The 20,620-nt window shown below is 60.5% G+C and overlaps 3 protein-coding genes across 3 annotated transcripts; 2 read left to right on the top strand and 1 right to left on the bottom strand.

Annotated features, from left to right (window-relative positions):
* Positions 1-4,868: 4,868 nt before the first annotated feature.
* BXZ73DRAFT_91467 (G-alpha-domain-containing protein) lies at positions 4,869-8,086 on the top strand (the record flags this gene model as incomplete). Its single annotated transcript, XM_048025985.1, has 11 exons — positions 4,869-5,166; positions 6,027-6,120; positions 6,186-6,489; positions 6,525-6,937; positions 7,067-7,119; positions 7,183-7,338; positions 7,406-7,461; positions 7,524-7,725; positions 7,793-7,858; positions 7,916-7,969; positions 8,037-8,086. 11 exons carry the CDS (start codon positions 4,869-4,871, stop codon positions 8,084-8,086), a joined length of 1,746 nt encoding a protein of 581 aa, XP_047875183.1.
* Positions 8,087-9,701: 1,615 nt separating this feature from the next.
* BXZ73DRAFT_103924 (MFS general substrate transporter) lies at positions 9,702-13,267 on the bottom strand (the record flags this gene model as incomplete). Its single annotated transcript, XM_048015738.1, has 15 exons — positions 9,702-9,785; positions 9,851-10,112; positions 10,174-10,403; positions 10,463-10,624; positions 10,685-10,921; positions 10,978-11,092; positions 11,159-11,221; positions 11,274-11,306; positions 11,363-11,460; positions 11,509-11,575; positions 11,632-11,772; positions 11,834-11,878; positions 11,941-12,106; positions 13,026-13,197; positions 13,250-13,267. 15 exons carry the CDS (start codon positions 13,265-13,267, stop codon positions 9,702-9,704), a joined length of 1,893 nt encoding a protein of 630 aa, XP_047875182.1.
* Positions 13,268-16,758: 3,491 nt separating this feature from the next.
* On the top strand, positions 16,759-18,852 carry BXZ73DRAFT_51111 (cytochrome P450; the record flags this gene model as incomplete). The annotated part of the gene is made up of 11 exons (XM_048020560.1): positions 16,759-16,845; positions 16,898-17,008; positions 17,066-17,194; positions 17,251-17,413; positions 17,470-17,553; positions 17,606-17,705; positions 17,757-17,883; positions 17,942-18,055; positions 18,120-18,294; positions 18,359-18,605; positions 18,669-18,852. 11 exons carry the CDS (start codon positions 16,759-16,761, stop codon positions 18,850-18,852), a joined length of 1,521 nt encoding a protein of 506 aa, XP_047875181.1.
* Between the last annotated feature and the right edge of the window lie 1,768 nt (positions 18,853-20,620).

Below are 20,620 nucleotides of genomic sequence, written 5' to 3'. Positions count from 1 at the left end.
TGACTGTACGACGTGAACAGCCGCCCCGCCCCGCGCGGCTCCAGCAAATTCGATTCGATTCCGACGTCTTGGATTGTCAAGCAACTTCCACCAGGCTCCTGCGGTTCTGTCCCGACACGCGCGCCACGTACCATACTCTTGGCCTATGCACCCCGGTCCGTCCGGTCCTCCTCGATCGGAAGGCCGACAAGTCATCCTCTCGGTATGTGTCAGCCTTCCCCGTCTTATAGATTGCAATACGTACCCCCCACCATAGGACTCTGCCCTCGCGGGCGATAAATGGGACATGCCAGAACTGACATGTACATATGTCGGGCACTCGTGCCTGACCATGTGAATAACGATGCATCTTCGCGGTCAAGCTTACCATTCGAGCGTCCAGGTGCGCGTTCAACACTGCGACGCCGAGACGCCTGGACACAAATCTGGTGAGCGGACTACTAGGCTACTCCTATGTATGACGCTCACGTATCAGACTACGTGCCGCCTCGGTCGCGAGCTGCTCCCGTGCGTCCCGACGAGAGCCCTGAGCGGAGGCCGTCCGCGCGCCTCAGCATGCACAAAGCGCCCGCGTTTCCCTCGACCGTGGCCGGCCGCACCGTCCACGAGCGAAGTGAAGCCCGCACGACCCCAGATCCGACGTCGGACCAGGATTAGGCTGCCCGCGGACACCGCCCGGCCTCGCGCGCCACCCGCGAGCTTCCGTGGAGGTCCTCCCGTGCGTTCGCATGGAACGCACCGATCGTCTTCTCTTCCCTTCCAGGCCCGCGCGCCACCAAGAGGCAGCGCCTCACCTGTCGCCAGACGCGGGAGGACGAACGTTGCGTCTGCCGCTGGCCTGCGTGAGACCGCGCCGCGGTGGCGTCTCGACTTCGCCATCGCGCTCTCCGAGTCCCATCTTCGCTGCGCTCATGGTGGGCGCATCTCAGGGTCAGCGCACCTTATCCGTCCCATTCGACTTCGATCTGTAGCGGAGGCCGATGGGCGCACCCGCATCTGTCTATCACCGGTGGCTTTTGTGCTCCCCACGAAGTGTTCTGCATGGTGTTCCACCCGCGACGAGCGCTGCGGCCGCCGCCGCGTGGCGACCCCTTCCCTGGACTTGGGTGACCGCCTCCTGGACGGCGTCCGCCCGCCGACCCTGACGGCGCGCGGCGCGCTGCACGTGCCCGCTGAACCACGCGTCGCGCGCGCGCACCACGCGCAGTGGCTGTGTTTCGTGTACAGAGGTCGCGCGCGCCGACCGCATACGCTCGTGCCCAAGTGCGACGCCGCCGCACGCGCGCGCGCACGCGTCCCCACCGCGCGAGACGGTGGCCCGCGCAGGCGTTAGCCATTCTGGAAGGGGGCTCGTCGGGCGGAGGCGATGACGGCATCCCGCACCCTCCCACCACCACCGCGTTGGAGCGTTCGCCGCAGAATATTTTCGGCCCGGTCCGGCCGCGCTGCAGCTGGATTCGGTGCAGTGCCGGTCACGGCGGCGGCGGACCTCGCAGGGTCGCCGTCACGGGTGACACGCTGGGCTGTCGAGTCGCCGACTCGCCCGTCAGGCCTTCAGGGCTCGGCTGAATGCAAGGGTCGGCGAGCGTCGCCGTTGAACGTGCGTCCAGCACGTGCTGCACGAGTTGACATTTAGTTCGCGCGGTCTCCATGGTCTCGAAGCACGCTCTGACGAGCGAAGCCACTGTATCCGTGCACGTATGCGTTGTTGCTCGGTTTATGTGAACGGCATTGACGCCCTCGTATGTGTATACGTACCTAGAAAGGTATGCACCGAGACCTGGGTCCGCAGGCAGGAACACGCCCGCGCAAACATCCGTCTGCGAAGCACCGTTCCAGTCATATCTGTCCGCCCAAACGCCGCGATTGGACTCCAGCGGCCGCGGACCGTCCGTGCCGGGTTCACGCACTGTCTCGAAGGGTAGACGTCCGCTCTAGAGACAAGAAGATGCGATTTTATCTTCCGGCCCGTTGCTCTCCCTGCTACCGCACGCCTGATGCCCGGTCTTCTCACTGCGCGAAGAACTCCTCCGCAGCACCTTCCCTGCCCGGACGCGACCTACTCCCGGATGAGACGTGGCGGCCAAGTATCTCGAACAGGGAAGCCCTTCCGTGTTACTGTACGGGCCGCTCCCAAGCTCAATGAAGCCTCGGTGCCTCCCGGACAGCCACGGTCATCATCAGCATCACGACCCGGCGAAGCTGCGTGCGGTGGTTGCACGGGGACGGAGGTGTGAAATACTGAACGCCGATTTCAATCGGCTTTCACCAGACTGGGCTTGGGCCCAGGCCGGAGCAGGACGACGCACCTCCGGTCGAGGCTGCGGAGGATGGTATCGCCGGAGGCGGAAAGCTTGGCCGTTCGGCGCACCTCCCCCGGCACAGTGCGTCTCAATCAATGACGACAGGATGCCCGCACCGTCGGTCCTTGAAGTCTAGGTCGCCGGATGAGGTAAGCTCAAGCTCGGGGGGATACCGCGCGAGAAGGGAGTGCCGTGCCCATTCGGAAGGACGTCCGAACATCATGTTGAATGGGGGTCAGGCCTTCAGGAGCCGAGCGGAGGCGGGTGCGCAGCGCCTTGTTGTCCGTGGGGCTCGGGAAGCACTCGGGACGACCGTTATGGGTGTGAGTATGGGTGTGGGGAGTCTTATTTCTGCGAAGACGTCTGTGCATAAACGTCCATGTTGTTGCTGCAGCGACGCATACTTTCCGACCCTGTGCACGAGACTGTGCATGCTTTGCATTTCTGACCCTGTGCGCGAGACTGCGGTGGTTGCGGTTGCGATCGTGGCGGCCGACGAGATAGATGTGCGCCCACACAGAGACAGCACTGAAGGCGGGAAAGGATCTCCCTCGGCCCACGCCCGTGCCGGCAGCCCCATGTCCCGCAGCCCCACACGCCTAGAGCCCAACCCTTCTCTTTCGAATGCGCGCGAGCACTGCTGCCCCTGCCCCTGACAATGCGCGCCGGGGAAGAAGCCCGCGGTGGCACCGGGAGCGGAGTTGTTCATCCCGTGCAGCATCGGATCCGGAGTCGCGCTTACGGGCGCGTTATAATGGACCCTGGCGACGCCGCGGTCGGACGACCTGCAAAACGTGCCTGCATGACGTGGTGTGAGAGTGAGCAGTGAGCGCGGGGTCAGTGGCCAGAGAGTGCTTACACGTTCTACACGGCCCTGCTGAACGACGGCTGGTAAGGGTCAAAACGGCTTGCGCGTGAACTTGAGTCGTTGCTCTAAACGCCCATAGATATTATAGAATTATTACAGCTTGGTCCCAGCACCGTCCACGGGCGGCGGCAGCGGCGGAGGAGGATTTGGTGCGGTACAGAGCGGCTGGGGACACCAGCTGGTCCGGGGAAGGACGGGGAGCAGGATAAGCGCCAGGGCGGGCCACTCACGTTCGGCGTGGGACCGGAGGACCCCAGACATCTTCCTCAAGCGCCCGATGCCCTCTGAACGGGACTCAATGACACCAGGACATGCTCATTTGCGCTCTATATATATGGTAACAGTTCACTCGGTGTGTTTAAAACCCTCCGGTTGGGGTGGTCAAACCGGAACGATCCCTAATTCACCTGGCGTATCTACTTGGGACCGTCGCGCGCCCGGATCGCGGACGACATCCGGCGCCAACCCATCAGCATCTTAGTTGAGTTTTGAAGCTCCTTTACGGTGCCAACTAGGCAGGCGTCGGCGGGCTAGGGACCGGTGGTTGTCCGAAAACGCCTAGGTGCCTATAGGCATCGACCACCGAGGTCCGGATTCGGCTGAGACCTACAGTTGGGAGAGATGTCGGGGGTCTTGGGACCGGGAACATCCCGAGCCGAGCCCGGAGTACCGGCGCAGGCCTTGAGAGAACGCGTCCACGGCAGTGCGCGCGCCTTCTAGCGTATTGCATGCGCGGTTGCTTTCCGGTTGCTAAGGTAATCCACGCTCGCGAGTGGCCCGCAGAAGAAGGTGCCGACACGAGGGTGCATAGTGCAGACGCGACAGAACGCGAGGATGGGAGGTGCACGCGCGACGCGGCGCGCGATTGGCCGGCGCGCGCGGGAGGCCGAGCGAGGACGGACGTGCCTTGGTGGTCGCCCGCCAGGCACGTCACGTCCTCCGAGAGCCTCGCGGACCTTGGCAGACGGCGTCCGCCGTGCGTACGGAGGGAGGTGCGCGGGCGTCTCGGACTGTGCACGCGTGCGCATGCTGGGCGCGGGCACGAGTGCGGCGGCATGTAGAATGCGCGCGGGGCCGCGTGCGTGCAATGTGGAGGTCATATGGAGCCCGACGCTATAGCAAGTCACACCGGTGGAAGAAACATAGGGCCATGGCAAGCGTCAATGGAAGGCGTCGGCGGAAGTACTAGACCACTTACTATACACCGTTTGGGAGAACGGAGGGGCCCCGGCAGCGGAGCCGTGAGTCTGGTGCTCAGTGCGGATGGATCGATTGGGCTCGCCATACGCTATGTGATTCTAGAAGACCGCTATCGGCGCGCGTAGTTCGAAGCGCACACTACCCGCACGGTCGTGCGCATGCGCGCCTTTGAAGGAGCGGGATGGCGGCGAGTGAGCTGGCAGCCCGAGAAGACAGCGACTTTGACGGTGGTGGGCACGCCGGCCGAGATAGAGAGAGAGAGAGAGAGAAAGAGAGGGAGAGCAGTGAGCGGTGTGAGCGAGGCCGCCGGATCAGAGCGTCGGAGGACGGAGGAGTCGGGCCGGCCGGCGAGGTTCCTTGCCCGACTTTTTCTGTAGGCGAGCGCCGGCCGGGCTGTCACATACGCTGCCCGCGCTGAAGGCGGCTCGCCTTCCCCTTCGTCTTCGCCATTCCCTGTCCCCGCCTCCTCACCCCGCCTCCCCATCCCGGCGCGCCCAATGTCCCACCGCCCCCCACCGCCCCGCGCCGCCCACACCTCACCTTTCAACCCTACCGCGTCCTTCTCCGGGCACATAGCGCGTCGAAACTCGGACCCCCTCACCGCCGCCCTTCAGCCCCCGCCGAATGAGACGCCCGAGCAGCGCGACGCTCGCCTCCGCCGCGAGGACGATGCGAAGAAGCGGAGCGAGGACATCGACCGTATGCTCCGCCGCGAAGATAAACACCGCCGCAAGAAGGCCGTCAAGGTCCTCCTCCTCGGCCAGAGCGAGAGCGGCAAGAGCACGACCCTCAAGCGTGAGTACTCCCTTTTCCCGTTGAACAGCCTCCGCGTCGCGCGCGCCGTCGCCACCACCGTCTTCTGCGCGATCCCTGGGTGCGGTGGAGACCATGTGGGTTCCCGTTCATCCGCGCGGGGCATATGTCTGCGCTGTCGGTACAAGGTTCGCGCATACACCCACCCCACCCCCTTCCCTGCACCCCCTTCTCAGCCCAGACCATGGGGACACACCTGGAGACCTCGCATATGTCACACTCTGCCTCCCGACCCCGCATATGTCGCACTCTGCCTCCCTACTTCGATCGCCTTCCGTCCGCCTTCAGATCGGAGCATCCGTAAGCGCCTTCCGTCCGCCAGCTAGTTCCCCGGCTTTGCACTCTTACCCCCGGCATTTCAACCGGCTCAGCTTTCTCACTGCCGCACTTGCCGATTTTTATTACCCCTCCCTGGCACTGTTCGTCACCGTCACTGGCTATCCACCTCCTTACGAACCCTGCACGCTGCTTCGGTCTCTCTGTATGCAAGGGGTCCCCTGCTCAGAAGGCGGAACAGATTGCCTGGCTGCATTCGACCAGACCATCTAGCCAGAGGGTGGGCTAGGCGATTCGCATATAGTCAGAAGGTGGGCTAGGCGACAATCACCTAGCTCACCCTCTGGCCAGCTGGGTGTAGTTATCCGAGCGCCACCTGGCTGGACCCCCATCTATATCGTCTGGCCAGACACCCCGGCTAGGTCTGGCAATGTGGTATGAGCGCTGTCCAGCCCGCCAGCGGCCCAAGGCCCGCGCGAACGCAGTGTTCGCGCCGTGTACTACATGTATCACCTTAGAACGTCTACCTTTCTTGCCCACTGGCTGACACTTTTCTTTTCTGCTAGAGTTTCAACTGCTCCACACGCCGACCGCCTTCCACAAGGAACGGATAGCGTGGCGTTTCGTCATCTACCTCAACCTCATCCGTTCCATCCGCCGGTGTGTTGCAGCTCCCCATTTATGCCACCACGGCACCGCTGAAAGCTTTCGACTGCCTTGTTCAGCATTCTCGAGGTCATCGCGCCCGAAGAGAACGATGCTGCTGAGGAGGAGGAAGAGTCCAACGAGCGCGCATCCATCATCATCACCGGTTCTGGCCCGGCTCCCCCTCCGGACCCCCAGCCCAACTACGAATACTACCGTCAGCGTCTCGCTCCCTTGATGGACCTCGAGCAGCGCCTCATGGTCGTCCTCGCCGACTCGGAGGACAACGACGAGCGCGAGGCCACTCACCTTCCCGCCACTACCTCCCTCCCGTCCGCAGCTCGGACGCGCGCAACCACCCCTACGCTTCCTTCGCGTCCAAGAGTGGGTCGTCGTCGCCGTACGCATCGGCACCGCAGATCGGCACCTTCACCAGCTTCTCGAGCGCGAGCAGCCCGCACCTCCCGGGGCGCCCGCCTCCGATCAGCATCCCTTCGTCGTCCATTCAGTTATCATCGCTGCCGTCCGCGTCGGCGTACACGAGCGGGACCACCTCCCCGCGCTCGCCGACGTCGCCAGGCACGAGCCCAGCCAGCGGGAGCGAGCTCGCGCTGCGCCCGGGCAACCGGTGGAAAGGCCGGCTCGCGCTCGGAATCTTCTCGAACGCGAAGCACGCCAACTCGGGCGAGCTCGAGGGGTGGTGGGAGGACCCGAACGACCCGGTCCACCTCCTGAACCAGTCGGCGTTGGTGATGACGGAGCTGTGGCGCGACCCAACGGTGCGCTCGGCGCTCGCGGAGAAGCGCGTCCGGCTCGAGGAGAGCTCCGGGTTGTGAGTCCGCCTTTTCTCTCTTCTGCGCCCGGGCGCGAGGGCGTGGGATCACGACCTTCCTCGTCCATGTGGAGGGCCACGCGGGCGCACCGGCTATCAGGCGAGCGCTGACGTGTCGCCTGCGAACAGCTACCTGGACGAGATCAATCGAATAACGGCCAAGATGTATTTCCCCACGGATGGTTAGTGGCCTTTCGTCACAAGTCGAGGGCGGGACTAACAGTGGCAGGCGGGCTGCGTTGCAGACGACGTGCTGCGCGCGCGGCTGAAGACGACGGGCGTGGTCGAGCACCGGTTCTCGTTGTCCAAGTCCACCGAGTTCCGCGGGGTGGAGTGGGTCATCTACGACGTCGGTGGGTCGCGCAACCAGCGGCAGGCGTGGGCGCCGTACTTTGACGACGGTCAGTCATCCGTGACAGTCTACGCGCTCGGAGCTCGGGCTGATGGTGGGAGATCGGGAACGTGCAGTGAACGCCATTATTTTCCTCGCGCCGATCAGTGTCTTTGACCAGACACTCGCCGAGGTGCGTCTCACCCCCTTGTCGGTCGGCCGCTGAGCTGAGATCGCGTCCTGGGGGCGACACAGGATCCGTCCGTTAACCGACTGCACGACTCGTTCACGCTCTGGAAGTACGTGATCGAGAACAAGCTGCTCGCGCACGTCAACATCGTGCTTTTCCTGAACAAGTGCGACCTCTTGAAGAAGAAGCTGCAGAGCGGCGTCAGATTGAGTCGCCATATGCCGAGCTACGAGGACCGCCCGAACGACTACGACAGCGTCTCGCAGTGTGAGTTCCTGGCGCCCTCTGTTGCCAAAACTTTAACGTCAACTGCTGACGCGTCTGGTGCTGGCAGATTTCCGCAACAGGTTCGGCGCGATGCACCAGAGCCTCACGCCGAATAAGTCGAGAGACCTGTACAGTGCGTTGCCCCACCCGTATACGATTCCGTCGTCCTGACCTCCCGCCCGTCTCCCAGTCCACTTGACGTCCGTTACGGATACCCGGAAGACGCACACGATTATATCCAACGGTACGCCCCTCCCCTGAGATCACCAATGGCCCGGAGGCTGACGTCCGTTCCCGCGCCTGTGGTGCAGTTCGGGACATTATTCTGACGACGAACCTCAAGTCGTCTTCGTTGATGTAGTTGGGCCGGCCGCACGGCTCCCCCGCTCCAAATCCGACCTCCCCGAGTCCCGCGGCCAGGCCCCGCCGCTCTCCGCTCGGACGTTTCCACCCCGCCCCTCGCTCGTGTCCCTGGCCATCACGCTTCCGACCTGCACCCTCCGACCCTCCCGGCCCCCGAGTCCCGACGCCGCACCGGAACTTGCCAGCCGCTGCTTTCAGTGCTGCGCGCCGCTACTTTGACAGTCCGCGGCACGACATACCCAGATGCCATGTCGCCCTCGCCGTCCAGCACTGTTTATCTGGGCGGTCGTCCGTGTATGATCACCACCCGCCGCTCTTTCGCGTCCTCCTCCACTCTCTTTTTTGGCTTTGTGGAACCCCTCTATCATACGCTTCGTCAGTTGTATTACGTTAGTCCCGTTCATCGCCCGCGTCCGTCGTGCTTTCCCTCGTCCAGCGCTCTGCACGTCCGTCCCCGTTTTGGCCCGCCTGTATCTACTAATTGCTTCTTGTTCGCCTCCGCGGGCCTCGTCGTTCCTACCACGCTGCGTAATCTTCCGAGCTCCGGTGTCTCTTCCGTCGTATCGTTCTTCTGCGCTCTCGCATCGTCACTGCCCAGTCCCTGGTCCTCCATTCGCCCACCCTTGTCGACCCTCAGGTTTCTCTCACCTCCACCGCGCCCGCAGTCCGTTCTTTGACCTTCCTTCTTTCCACACCGCCCCCCTGCATCACGCCACCGCTGTCTTTGAATTCCGCGCCACTTTGGGCCGTTCTCGCCTGTGTAACCTTCGCGCGCCGCCTTTCCTTTCATCCCGCCCTCGCCTTCGCCGCCCACGTTTTAACGCCCCCGCCCGTCGCGTCTTTTCCATCTCCTCTGTCGGTCTCGTCTCCATCCTCGGTCGTCTCAGCCTCGGTCCCGACCTCCTCGTACAATACATTCTTCATCTTCATCTCTCCACCCACCCGAGCCCGATGCGCAGGGTCGTCGTTCCTCACCGGCCGACATGCGCCCTTGTCGAGATGCCAGATGGTGCTCTCCCCGGGCGGCGGGCGCGTTCGAGCCCGGGCACGCCGCACGGCCGCCGCGTTCCGCGCGTGGATCAGGGTCGCGGCCGCCAACCGGCGAGTGCGCAGCTGGCGCGCGGCGGCGTTACCGGAGCTCCCAGCTCGCGCGATGCTTCCAACTTCCAACTTCCAGTCGCGAGTCGCGAGTCCTGCCTAGGAGTCGTTCCGTGCCGGCGTTGGCGGGTGCGATGTGCGTGCGGTCGTCGCGCCGAAGGATGAGCCTGGGCGCATCGATGGTCGCGGGAGTGGAGTCGCGCGCGGGATCGGACTGTTGAAGCCCGATTTCCGCCTCGCGAGAAGGGGTGTGCGTAATACGACTTTTGAACCGTGTCCGCGCCCCTCGACGACGGAAAGAACGGTGCGATGCTCGCACGACGTGCGCATCTACGTACATAAGGGCGGCCACCCCCCCAGCAGCCTCGACACAGAAATACGTACCCGCTAGGAAACTCGCATTCATCGCGTGCTGCTAGCTTGGGAGGCGTGATGGTTACGGACAGAGATGGATTGGAGCCGGCGCGGTCTGTACGGAATGCGGCGGCGAGCGTGTCGTAAGGCGCGCCCTCCGCTCAGCCCGCCTCGTCCGTGCGCACCGGCGCGGGAAACGCGGAGGCCGGGATGTCGCCTCGGAAGAGCGCCGGGTGGCGCGCGATCTGGCCCGGAGCACGCCGGGTCGGTCAATCGTTCGAGAAACGGGGAGGGGGTGGAATGGACTCACGAACGCGCGCACACGTTTTCCGTAGACGTACATCGGCACGCTCGCGGCCCAGCAGGCGGCCTGGGCGGCGCCGAGGACGAGGAGGGCGAACTTGGGCCCGCGCGCCTGGACGACGCCGTTCGCGAAGAAGGTGGAGCCGTAGAGGATCATGTTCTTCCCGAAGTTGCTCAGCGCGAAGACGTGGAGCGCGTTCGCGCGGTGCGTGTCGAGCAGGTACGTCACCGAGGCGGACCCGGAGACGACCATGCTGAAGTTGAGCATCCTGTCAGGGCGATGTGCGCGTCAGCCAACTCACAGCCTGGGAACGCGGTGGACGTAGGTACGTGATGCAGGCGACGGCCCCGATCCAGGGCATGTTGTGCTCGCTGCCGACGCCCCAGCCGACATAGCCGAAGACGCCGAAGAGCATGGTGAGCAGGAAGAAGAGCCGGAACTCGGGCTCGTACACGCCCCGGTTGCGCCGGGAGATCCAGATGATGCCCCAGTCGTTGAGAGGACCGGTGACGAGCATCGCCAGCACAATCCCCACCAACCCCCCGAGGTTCGTCAGGCCCTGTCGATGTCCACGATTGAGTATGCATGGCCCAGAAACGCACGAGGAAGTCGGCATACAATTTGGGAGGCATTGAACCCGTACTCGATCGTGAAAATTGTGGAGGAGCAGAGAGGGACGAGGCCTGCGGCATGCGTTAGGCAGATAGCGGGGTCGCTCAGGGGATAGAAGTTACTTAGCCACACGGTTTGCAATCCTTGCGTCAGGAACACGAACCACGTCTGCACGGTCATCGCTCGTGAGCGCGCTCGTAGCCGCCCATAAATGACGTTGGAACGCACCACTGGGGACAGCAAGAACGGAAACGGGCGCAGAAAGATCGTAATCAGGCTCTCGTTGGTGAAAGTTCCATTCCAAATCTTTAGGGTCGACACGTAACTTGGCGGCGATGGATAGGGAGAAAGTTGTTCTGCCTCGGCGCTGTCCGCGTCCGCGTCTGGGGAAGGCTTCTCTAGGCTAATCTTTTCAGTTTCCGGTTTCTTGGACTGGCGTAGCGCAGTCTCGCGGTCGAAAGTCGTCTGTCAACAGACATCGGTCAGCGTTGGAAATTCTGCAACAAGTTGTGCGGGTATACTTCGGGCACGAAGAAGAAGACCATGATGGTATTCAGTCCGAGGGGGATACTGACGAACCAAAACCCGAACTCCCACGAGAGGTTTTGGATGACGAAACTACAGATGAGCGGTCCCCTGTCGTTTCAAAGCAGAACCTCGGCGTTACGGCTGCGTGCGGATGTGGTTGCTGTAGTGACTCACAGAGTGATGCCGGCCATAATCGCAAAGCTCCAAATCACAGAACGAGACCCACGCTCATGTACGCTGGAAAGACAACTTGATTGACAGCGAATGAACTGTGTCGGACATCGCTTACCAGTAGAGCTGTTCCATGGTGGACGCCATTAGACTGAATGCGGTCAATGAGTCCGATGTCGCCATGCAACTAGGAGGCAAAATGCGGACCTTTGCAAGGCCGACATACCAAAGCCCTGGAAGAGGCGAGATGCACGGATGGAAGCAAGATTTGGGCTTGCGGCGCACCAGATGCATGAGACAAGCATCTGGGAAAACGTCGTCGCACGTCGGGCCAAGAAGGAAATCTGACTTACCAGGAATACCGACGCAAGATAGACAATTCGGTGACCAAACTTGACGGCCATTGCATTCTGTACTAGCCTAGAGGCGCATGTGGGTAAATAAAGGCTCGAGCGTAAAAGATAGAAGCAGCCCACATGAACGTCCCGAGTCCGAGGAGGATGAAACCGAAAGAGGAAGTGATGCTGTCGACGGAGACATTGAACTGCTGTGCGAGTAGGACATATCCGGGGCCGACCATGGGCGATAACGCGCCGTCGAGGCTAGTCGCAAATACACTACAGAGCGCGGGGTCCTTTAGTGAACCGGAAGCTGAAAACCATGATCAATGACACCCACAGGGTCCAAAAACATGCTTCTTTCTTCCACATGGGCCAATTGAGCCTATGTCGATGTGCGCCATGTGCAGTCAGTCGTCGTCCATAACATTGCTAGGAGATACGTACGGATCACGAGGATCGTCCGAAGGTTGAGGGATGAGGACAACATGGGAATATTTGCCAGTCCCGCGCTTGAGGACTCTCGCTTCGTCGATGGTGACCTGATGCCCGTGGACGATTCCCAGGTCCGAGAGCAAGCCCGTCCCGGGAACGCTTGAGATTCCGCGAGGTTCTGAACTCAGTTGGATCAGTGGATTGAATTATACCGTTATATGAGCAGCTTTAGAGGTCCCACCAAGTATTCCAAAAGCCATGTGCGCGATAGAACGGCCGACGAACGGCTCGAGGTTTGCGGAAAGCAACCAACATAGAGCGTCCGCTCCCCCGGGATATATGTATGCCCCACTGTGGAAGGTTTCAGCCAAGACATTACGAGAGGCGCGTCCCAGCTCCGCGTTATTTGCGCGGGAATGGGTGCACATGGGACCGTCGCATACAGTGGAAGCTGCTTAGTAGCCGCGGGTGGTGTCAAGTGACCATCTTTAGATAGGGAGACGCACGCGATAGAGGCGCTTTCTCTCAGGCTGCGCACAGCGAGCAATCTTTCGGGAGAAGTATACATATTTAGCAAGAGGAGGCTCCAGAATCTTGGAAAGTGCTCACCGCGCGCGTTTGGGAAGGCTCAGATGGCGTTGTTCAAGCAGTGAGTTATGGCGCGCGATCTTGTGGATATACTCTTTGTATGTCGAGCCTGTCGAGCGAAGAGATCTTAAGCTAATGTAACCAGCCACCGAATAGAGCGTATATGCGGGAGTTACACACACGCGGGCTGTTTTGGAATGTGAGAGTGGAGAGAAAGTGTCACTCGATCGAAGCTTCCTGGTTCGCGGATTTTGCTATATGGTAGCGACAGGATGATGAAGGGCAGTCGAGGTGAGGACAGACTATTCCCGTTGGGCAATGTCTAGTCCTAGAAGCGGGGATGGGAAAGGACGAGCGCCCGGAGGGCCACGCTGCCGAGCCGTTACGCCAAGGCGATTGCGAAGCGGGCCCTCCGAACGTCGACTGGAGCGCGAGAGTGTCTCGCCGTGTGACGGTAAGACCCTCATTGGCAACCAGGGCCCTGTACCAATCCTCCACATGGAATGCACCTTGAATCTCGGCCCAGCGTACACTGGGTGATAGCAGTGCGAGCTGTCCGGCCTGTTCTTCCCGGGATTCACTGTCAGGGTACCAATGCTTCAGCGTGACCCGATGAAGACGGGAGAGAATAGGGTCGTCCTTCGTGAGCAACGCGTCCAGTTCCGTCCAAAGTGATGGTGTCTGCGGTCGTGGGAAGAACGAGAGGGCTATTTCCTGTACATGACTTGCGTACATCTTGAAGCGCATCCATGCTGGGTGCAACCGTAGGTCGTGGGAAGACTTGATGTGCGCGACAGTCTACAACTAAGACGCCAGTGCCCAGAATGATATGACAAGAGACCATCAAACACTTGCATAGTGCCACTCCAAACGTAAGGAGGCATCCTCGTGCAATGTATCGGTTCGGGACCGCGCGATTCCCAAGGCATGAAGAAGTGAAACCAAGGGATAGTCGCCGGGTAGCGATTTCCAGAGGAGACTTAAGGAAATGGAGGAGAGAGATCTACAAGACACGGCAAGCGCGAGGAGAGTGTTGCGAGACACTCTATCGGTGCTGTCTAGATTTGAAAGTATTCCGGGAAAGACGTCGTGTACTAGTCGGGGAGGGCTCGGGTGTGACATCCCCCTGACGAGGGAGTTGAGACTCTTATCTGCATGTAGTGTTGGGATAGAAATACCTGTGTGACCAGAGTGCGTTGATGAGCAGTCCGAGCGAGGATCGATGGCAGCGAGCAAGAGACGCGCTCAAGCGCTCATCGTCCCAACGTGTGTCGTCTCGATTGGTGCCTGAACGCGCTGCTCCGGGGCCTGCCCGCCTCCACCCACACGGCGGCACACCATTCGGGAACACATGCCGTGGCCACCATTTTTCTGGGAGCCTTTCTGGGAGCCGTTTATAAGGTTTAACGTTCAAAATTCACGTGCAGTCAGAAAAAGCATTTCTATGGGTTTCTATGGGCGAGAAAAAACCTTACTTGCCTTTCTCTCGGCTTTAATGTGGCGCTAGAAAGATGGTCGCCCCGGCGTAACAGCTTGAGGCCGTACAGAGCGCGGTGGTAATCGACGGAAGCACGTGGTGTGTACAAGGCTCTGAAGCGAACTCAGTCTGGGGGGGTTGCAGCACGCGTGGCTCGGGGCACGCGCGCGGACTCTGCGAGTTAATCCAGCGCCGCCACCCTCTCGCGCTGGCCCCACACCGGTCGTCGGCGGTCGGTGTGTCAGCCAAAGTCCTCACTCGCCAAGATGAGTGGCAACGAGAGGAGGCTCAGGCCTCAGGATCGGCGCGAGCAGCGCGAAGACGTCCGCGGTCCCAGCGCCCGCGGACTAAGCTTAAGGTGTGCGCGAGCTCGACGAGAGACAATGCAGGACGGCGCCACTGGGATGTTGCGGAAGCGGCTCGAAGCGGTTCAGGCTAAACTGCGAGAGTGGGACAGTGCGCTTGGCGAGTTCAAAACACTAGAAGCAAACTGTCGGAGGGGTGGATCTTGTTCAGGCATGCTACCAGTTCAGGTCGACCGGAGCAAGGTATCAGGAAATGGCAGTGCACTTGCGGTTCATGATCTGCTTCCACGCTTTCTCGGTGATTACAATCCCAACATGTCTAACAGTATACACTGTCCTCGGGTACGACAAACACAGTACTCAGGAAATCCTCATCAAACACACCACTCACTGTGCTTTTCCGGCAGCCTTCGCCGCCTGCAGAGGGGCGACCAGCTCCATCGCCGTCCATGCCACGAACGCCCTACCTCCTCCTCATAGGGCCGTCCGCGCCCCCATCCTTGCGCGCGTCCGCATCGCCTTCTTTCGCGAACCCGCGCCCGAGATCCCGTGAGGAGGTGTTGTTGAGCATTTCGACGCGCGTTGGGAGGTGCTTCGAGAGGCTCCGCCCGAGCTGGCGAACCACAATGCCTCCGCGAGCGCGACGCCCCCGGACGGTGGTCAATGCTTGACACCGCTCCTGACGGCGGTAAGCGGGCCTACGATGGCGTATCTTAATGTACGGCGTAGAGGGCGAACTCGTTGAAGAGAGTCAGTACTCGCAGCCCTGGAGGACCGCCTGCCCGAAGCTGCGGCAGTGCGCAAAGGGAGTTCATATATGCGCGAGATTCGGCAAGGTGAAGGCGTGAACGTACCAGAGGTAGAGTGTACGCATATCGAAGGACTCGAGACGGGTGAGGAGCGACTCGAGAGGTTGTGGCAGAGACACGAAGCGGATGGGTCCGAGTGCGCATTTAGTGGAATCTTCAATCGTTGGAAGATGTTTGGTGGCCAGCGGACGACGAGGACGAGGAGGAGTAAGAGGGAAAACGCATAACGGAAACTGAAGGCCCGGTGCGAGGCATGGCAGTGGAAGAGAACGGGGGCGGGGATGATCGATGAGGATGGACGGCGATGGCGGGAAGGAGGAACGCGTCGATGGGAGGCGCGGAGGCTGGGCACCACCGGCGCCTGGGCCTTGATGCGCTGACAAAGCCTCGCGTGAGTCGCGGCGCGTTCTCGTCGACACACCCAGAAAACCCTTCATCTTTCTTCGGGAAATATCCCACCAGTGGCCGTCCGGAAGCATAGAATGAATTGCGACTCTATTGGATCGTAGGTCGCTTTTACCACCAGCCGCCAGCGTGACGCATGCCAGTAGCGTTTCTCATCCCCATCGTCCGGCATATTGTACAAGCTGACCGAGTCACTTGCGCAGATATATTCGCCTCAGGCTGCGATGGTATCGGCCAGTACTTTTTTTGCATTACCAGCAGTTCACACCGTTGAAGCCAGTGGTCTAGAATATTCAGCCAAGACGGCGTCACGGAGGATGTCGGATCCAGTCCGGTATCGATATACAGGCCAACTAATCCGTCCAGGCCGATTACGAGGGTGATGCGCACCCTTGTTTCACCAGCGTCCAAACAGCTGGTATATAGTGTGCAGAAGACCTCATTTCTGCCTCTGAATACCTCACGAGCACATTGCAGTCTCCATTGGGATCCGTGCGCATTATTACGTGATACGGGTACAACGGCCCGATGACGCGGCATTGTTGAGCAGGTGCACGAATTCGAGCTCGAGCCCACATAGTACATACGACTTGCAATTCCCCTCGATGAGTCAGCATATCTCTCATTCTGCTGCAGAAAAGACTCCCGCCAAGAAACCGCTCTAGACCTTCCATCACAACCGGTACGCTCGTATGTGGCATGCCGTTTTGATGTTGAAATCCGGCGTCGCCAATTCCTCTCTCATCAGCCTCTTCTCCACACAGCCTACCCGCCAACAGTACGCGACCGCGATATAACTCTACTGTCGTACAGGTGCCAAAAACTCCCTCTCAGAGTAGGCCTTTGGATGCTTGATCGGCTTATCTTCTGAAGCAAAATTATCAACTTGAATGTGGGCACCGACAAGGCACTGACGCTGTGACCAGTGTTCCGGAAGACAATCGGCGGTCTTCCCTTCAATCGTGGAGACGTCGACCGTGCGAAGATCGGGGATAACAGTTCATCCACCGGCCATTTCAGACTCGCAGTGCTTCGACGTATACGCAGGGCACACGGCACCTCAACGAGGTGAAATGTCAAGGATGGTGACCAGGTCGGGACGCATACGACGTGCTTCTCGGAGCCCGGGAACGCTTCGTTTGGCTGGGCGCAGCAATTGTTGCTGACGCGCTCTGTTTCTTAAAACCAACGGCGCGGGCGCAGCAAGCCACTCGCTGCATCCCGCCACCCGCATCCCCACCTACCCATGGACGCCAGCGACCCTCAGACCGTCTGCGCAGCCGTTGTCGTGGCTCTGGTTGTGTATGGTCTCTTCCGCTGGAGCCCTGACCCGGTGCGTGCTATGGTCGATCTGCTCGCTGTCGGTGCTCATCACCCGTGTTTAGCTCCGTCACATCCCGACTGTCGGCGGCCCGACCGCCTCTCTTCTGTCATTCGTATCCACTTCCCAGTGGAGGAACAATGCACGAGACTTGATCATGGAGGGATACCAGAAGGTGCGTGACTTCATTTAGTCTTTCACTCCGCCTCACGAGTTCGACATCGGTCATCAGTATCCGGGGTCTATCTTCAAGATCGCTGCGTACGACAGGTGGATCGTGGTCGTGAACGGAACGAGTCTCATAGAAGACCTTCGCAAGCGCCCTGATGATGAGGTTTCGTTCCTCGACTCCGTAGAGGAGGTGTGTATGCTTTCCCAGGGAACGAGCTTTCCCATCACTCACCATGACTGTTTCAGAACTTGAGCCTGAAGCACACTGTCGGAAGGGGTGCTGCCGAGAATCCTTATCACCTCAACTTTGTCAGGGAGAAACTCTCGCGGGCCATTCCCGCGCTGATCCCGGACTTCGTGACCGAGTTCGCCTGTGCCTTCGCGGATTACGTGCCCACGAAGGGGTCAGGTGCGTCTTCTGGCGCGACGGAAGCGCGCTCTATGACGAAGTTCTTTGACTTGTAGAATGGACGACCGTGGCCGCGTTCCCATTCATGCAGAAGGCCGTCGCTCGTGCGACCACTAATGTATTCGTGGGACAGCCACTGTGTACGTTCATTCCTTCAGCTGTGCGAGCGCCGGCTGAACACGCTCTGGTTAGGTCGCGATGAGGAGTACCTCAGGCTCGCGATCATCTATACCAACTCCATTACGGACGACCGGGATATCATGAAGCATGTGCCCGGATCCCTGCTGAAGAGGTACGTTCGCGTTCTGCGATTTCTGGTGGCCGTTGCTCAGCGCTCTCTCAGTATTGTCGCCACTGTTACGAGTGCCACTTGGAGGACGAACCGCGAAGTGTATCCTTTCCTGAAACCTCTGATCGACGAGCGTCGGAAGAACATGGCTGAGTTCGGCGACGACTGGACTGACAAGCCTGTGCGTATTGCGCGTCTTTCCGGTCTCGTCTAACGAACTGACTCGTCGGCGGTTGCAGACCGATCTGCTCCAATGGCTCATCGAAGAGGCCCCCGTGCAACGTCAAACGGACATGCAGATCGTCGAGCGCATAATGGACCTCCACTTCGCCGCGATCCACACATCTTCCACCGTACGTGCTTCTTCCGTCTTCCACTGGGCTCCAGACATTCACTGATGCTGCGCCCTTCTCGCAGACGAGCACCCACGTGTTGTACTACCTCGCGACCGAGCCCGAGTGGGTCGAGACCCTCCGGGCTGAGATCGAGCCCATCGTCGCCGCCGAAGGCTGGACGAAGAACGCGATCGCGAAGATGTGGAAGCTAGACAGCATCTTCCGCGAGTCCCAGCGCGTGAACGGCATCAGCGTCGGTGAGCCCCTCTCCCGCCCCCCGTCTCGAGCCCCCCGTCGTCGCCGCGCTCATGCGTCTCGCAGTGTCCCTCACCCGCCTCGCGATGAAGGACGTCACGCTCGCCGACGGCACCTTCATCCCCAAGGGCACGAACCTCGCCGCGTCGTCCTTCGGCACGCACTTCGACGACGGCATCCTCCCCGGGGCGGCGTCGTTCGACCCGTTCCGGTGGGCGCGGATGCGCGAGGCGAGCGAGGCGGAGGCGACGAAGCACCAGTTCGTCAACACCTCGCCCGAGTACATCCCTTTCGGGCACGGAAGGCACGCGTGGTGCGCTTCTTTCTCGTTCTGTGCCGATTTCGTGGACGCTGACTCGATGCGACGGATGTGCAGCCCCGGACGGTTCTTCGCGTCGAACGAGCTAAAGGTCTTGATTGCGTACATCCTCCTGCACTACGACTTCAAGCTCGCGGGCGGCGCGACGACGCGGCCGGAGAACTTGTATATCGACGACAGCGTGGTTCCCAATCCGACGGTGGAGGTTATGTTCCGCAAGCGCGAGTCGACGTTGGAATGAGGTACCGGTCTTCGAAGGATGTAACTCATGTACTTTCTTACATAGCAATCCGAATCGAAAACACCGAATCAGTCGTCGTGTTGCGGATATCTTAAAATGTCCGTGGCGGGCGGCGCTGAATCATGCATTACATCTCGTCGCAGAAACGCCGCACTCGTCCGTCCTCTACCACGGGTCCGCAGCAAAGTCCGTCTTGACGTCGACCCGGTGTCCGGCATTCGGAAACAGCGCGCTGAGGAACGCGCGAACCTCGCGCTTCGCATTCTTGCTCCAACCACGCTTCCGCCCACCACGCACTTCCACCGGGCCCATACGGAGGTCGTACAGCGCGCGGTGCGGCGCGGCCGCAGCGGCGGAAACGTCGAGGGTCCCCGCGGTGAACGCCGTCTGCGGGAGCTGCAGCACACGCAGCTCCGGAAGAGCGCGCGCGAGCTCCGGCAGCGCGCGGAGCGGCGCTGTGTCGTCGTCCGAGCCCTTGGCGTAAAGTCCGGCCATGATCCGGAGCTCGACGAGGGCAGGCCACATGATTGGGATCCTTCGAAGGTCGTGTACGTTGTAGCTCACGTAATCGCCTTTGATGGTGGTGTTGAGTACACGGAGCTGCTGTAGCGGCGCGAGGGGCGTGAGGACATCGGAGAGGTGGGTACGGCGGTCCCGGGCCCTCCAAAATGGGTCCATGGTCAGTGTGAGCTCGATGAGATGTGGGTAAGCGGAGGCGATGGCGTGTAGGGGGACTTTGATGTCCCTGTCGTAGCCGCGGGGATCGAAGGTGTAAGAGAGGGAGTGGAGGGAGGGAAGCCGGGTGGAGAGGAATATGGGAAGAGAGTACCCATAGAGGTCAACAGATATCTCAAGTTTCTGGAGAAAAGGTAGGGAGACAACAGATGTCGGTGCCGGGTCTGGAGACAGCGGATTTGTGAAGAGGAGTCGCGACATGAGTTGGGTGTTGAAAGTGAGCGACTGGAGTGCAGGCCAGTTGGCCATGGAGGCTAGGTGTTCGGCCTTCGGCTCGCTTACGGATGAGCGAAGTATCTTCAGATGTCGGTGCATGGAGAGCAAGGATATCCACTCGGTATTGACGATTATGGCGCCTTCCAAGTTCGGGCAGCGTGCAAGGAGATGGTCGGCGAGCAGGGTGTTCCAACCCTTGATATGATATACACCTTCAATCTCCACCCAGCACACGCTGGGTGATAGCAGCGCGAGCTGTCCGCCCTGTTCTATCGGGAATTCGACGTAAGCGTGCTGATGCTTCAGCGTGACCCACTGAAGACGGGAGAGAAGAGGGGAGTCGTCCTTCGTGAGTAATGCGTCAAGTTCTGTCCAGATCGATGGCCTCGGCAGACGTGGAGAGAAGAAGAGGACGATCTCCTGTACATAACTTGCGTACATCTTGAAGCGCATCCATGCTGGGTGAAACCGTAGGCTGTCCGAAGACTCGATGTGCGCGACAGTCTACAGCGAGGATGTCAGTGCCCATAATAAGATCAAAAGGGACAAAACTTGCATAATGCCACTCCGAACATGAGGAGGAGGGATATTCATCCTCGTCCAATGCATCGGTTCGAGGCCGTGCGATTCCCGAGGTATGAAGAAGTGAGACCAAGGGATAATCGCTGGGTAGCGATTTCCAGAGGATACTGAGAGCGATAGAGGAGAGGGGTCTGCAAGACACGGCAAGCGCGAGAAGGGTCCTACGAGACACCTCGTCTGTGCTGCTTAGATTTGAAAGTATTCCGGGAAAGACGTCGTGTACAAGTCGGGGAGG

Source organism: Epithele typhae, assembly GCF_022376455.1.
Source record: "Epithele typhae strain CBS 203.58 chromosome Unknown BXZ73scaffold_46, whole genome shotgun sequence".
Lineage (NCBI taxonomy): Eukaryota > Fungi > Basidiomycota > Agaricomycetes > Polyporales > Epitheliaceae > Epithele > Epithele typhae.
The sequence above is the reverse complement of the archived record's forward strand: the minus strand, read 5'-3'. Positions and strand labels throughout refer to the sequence as shown.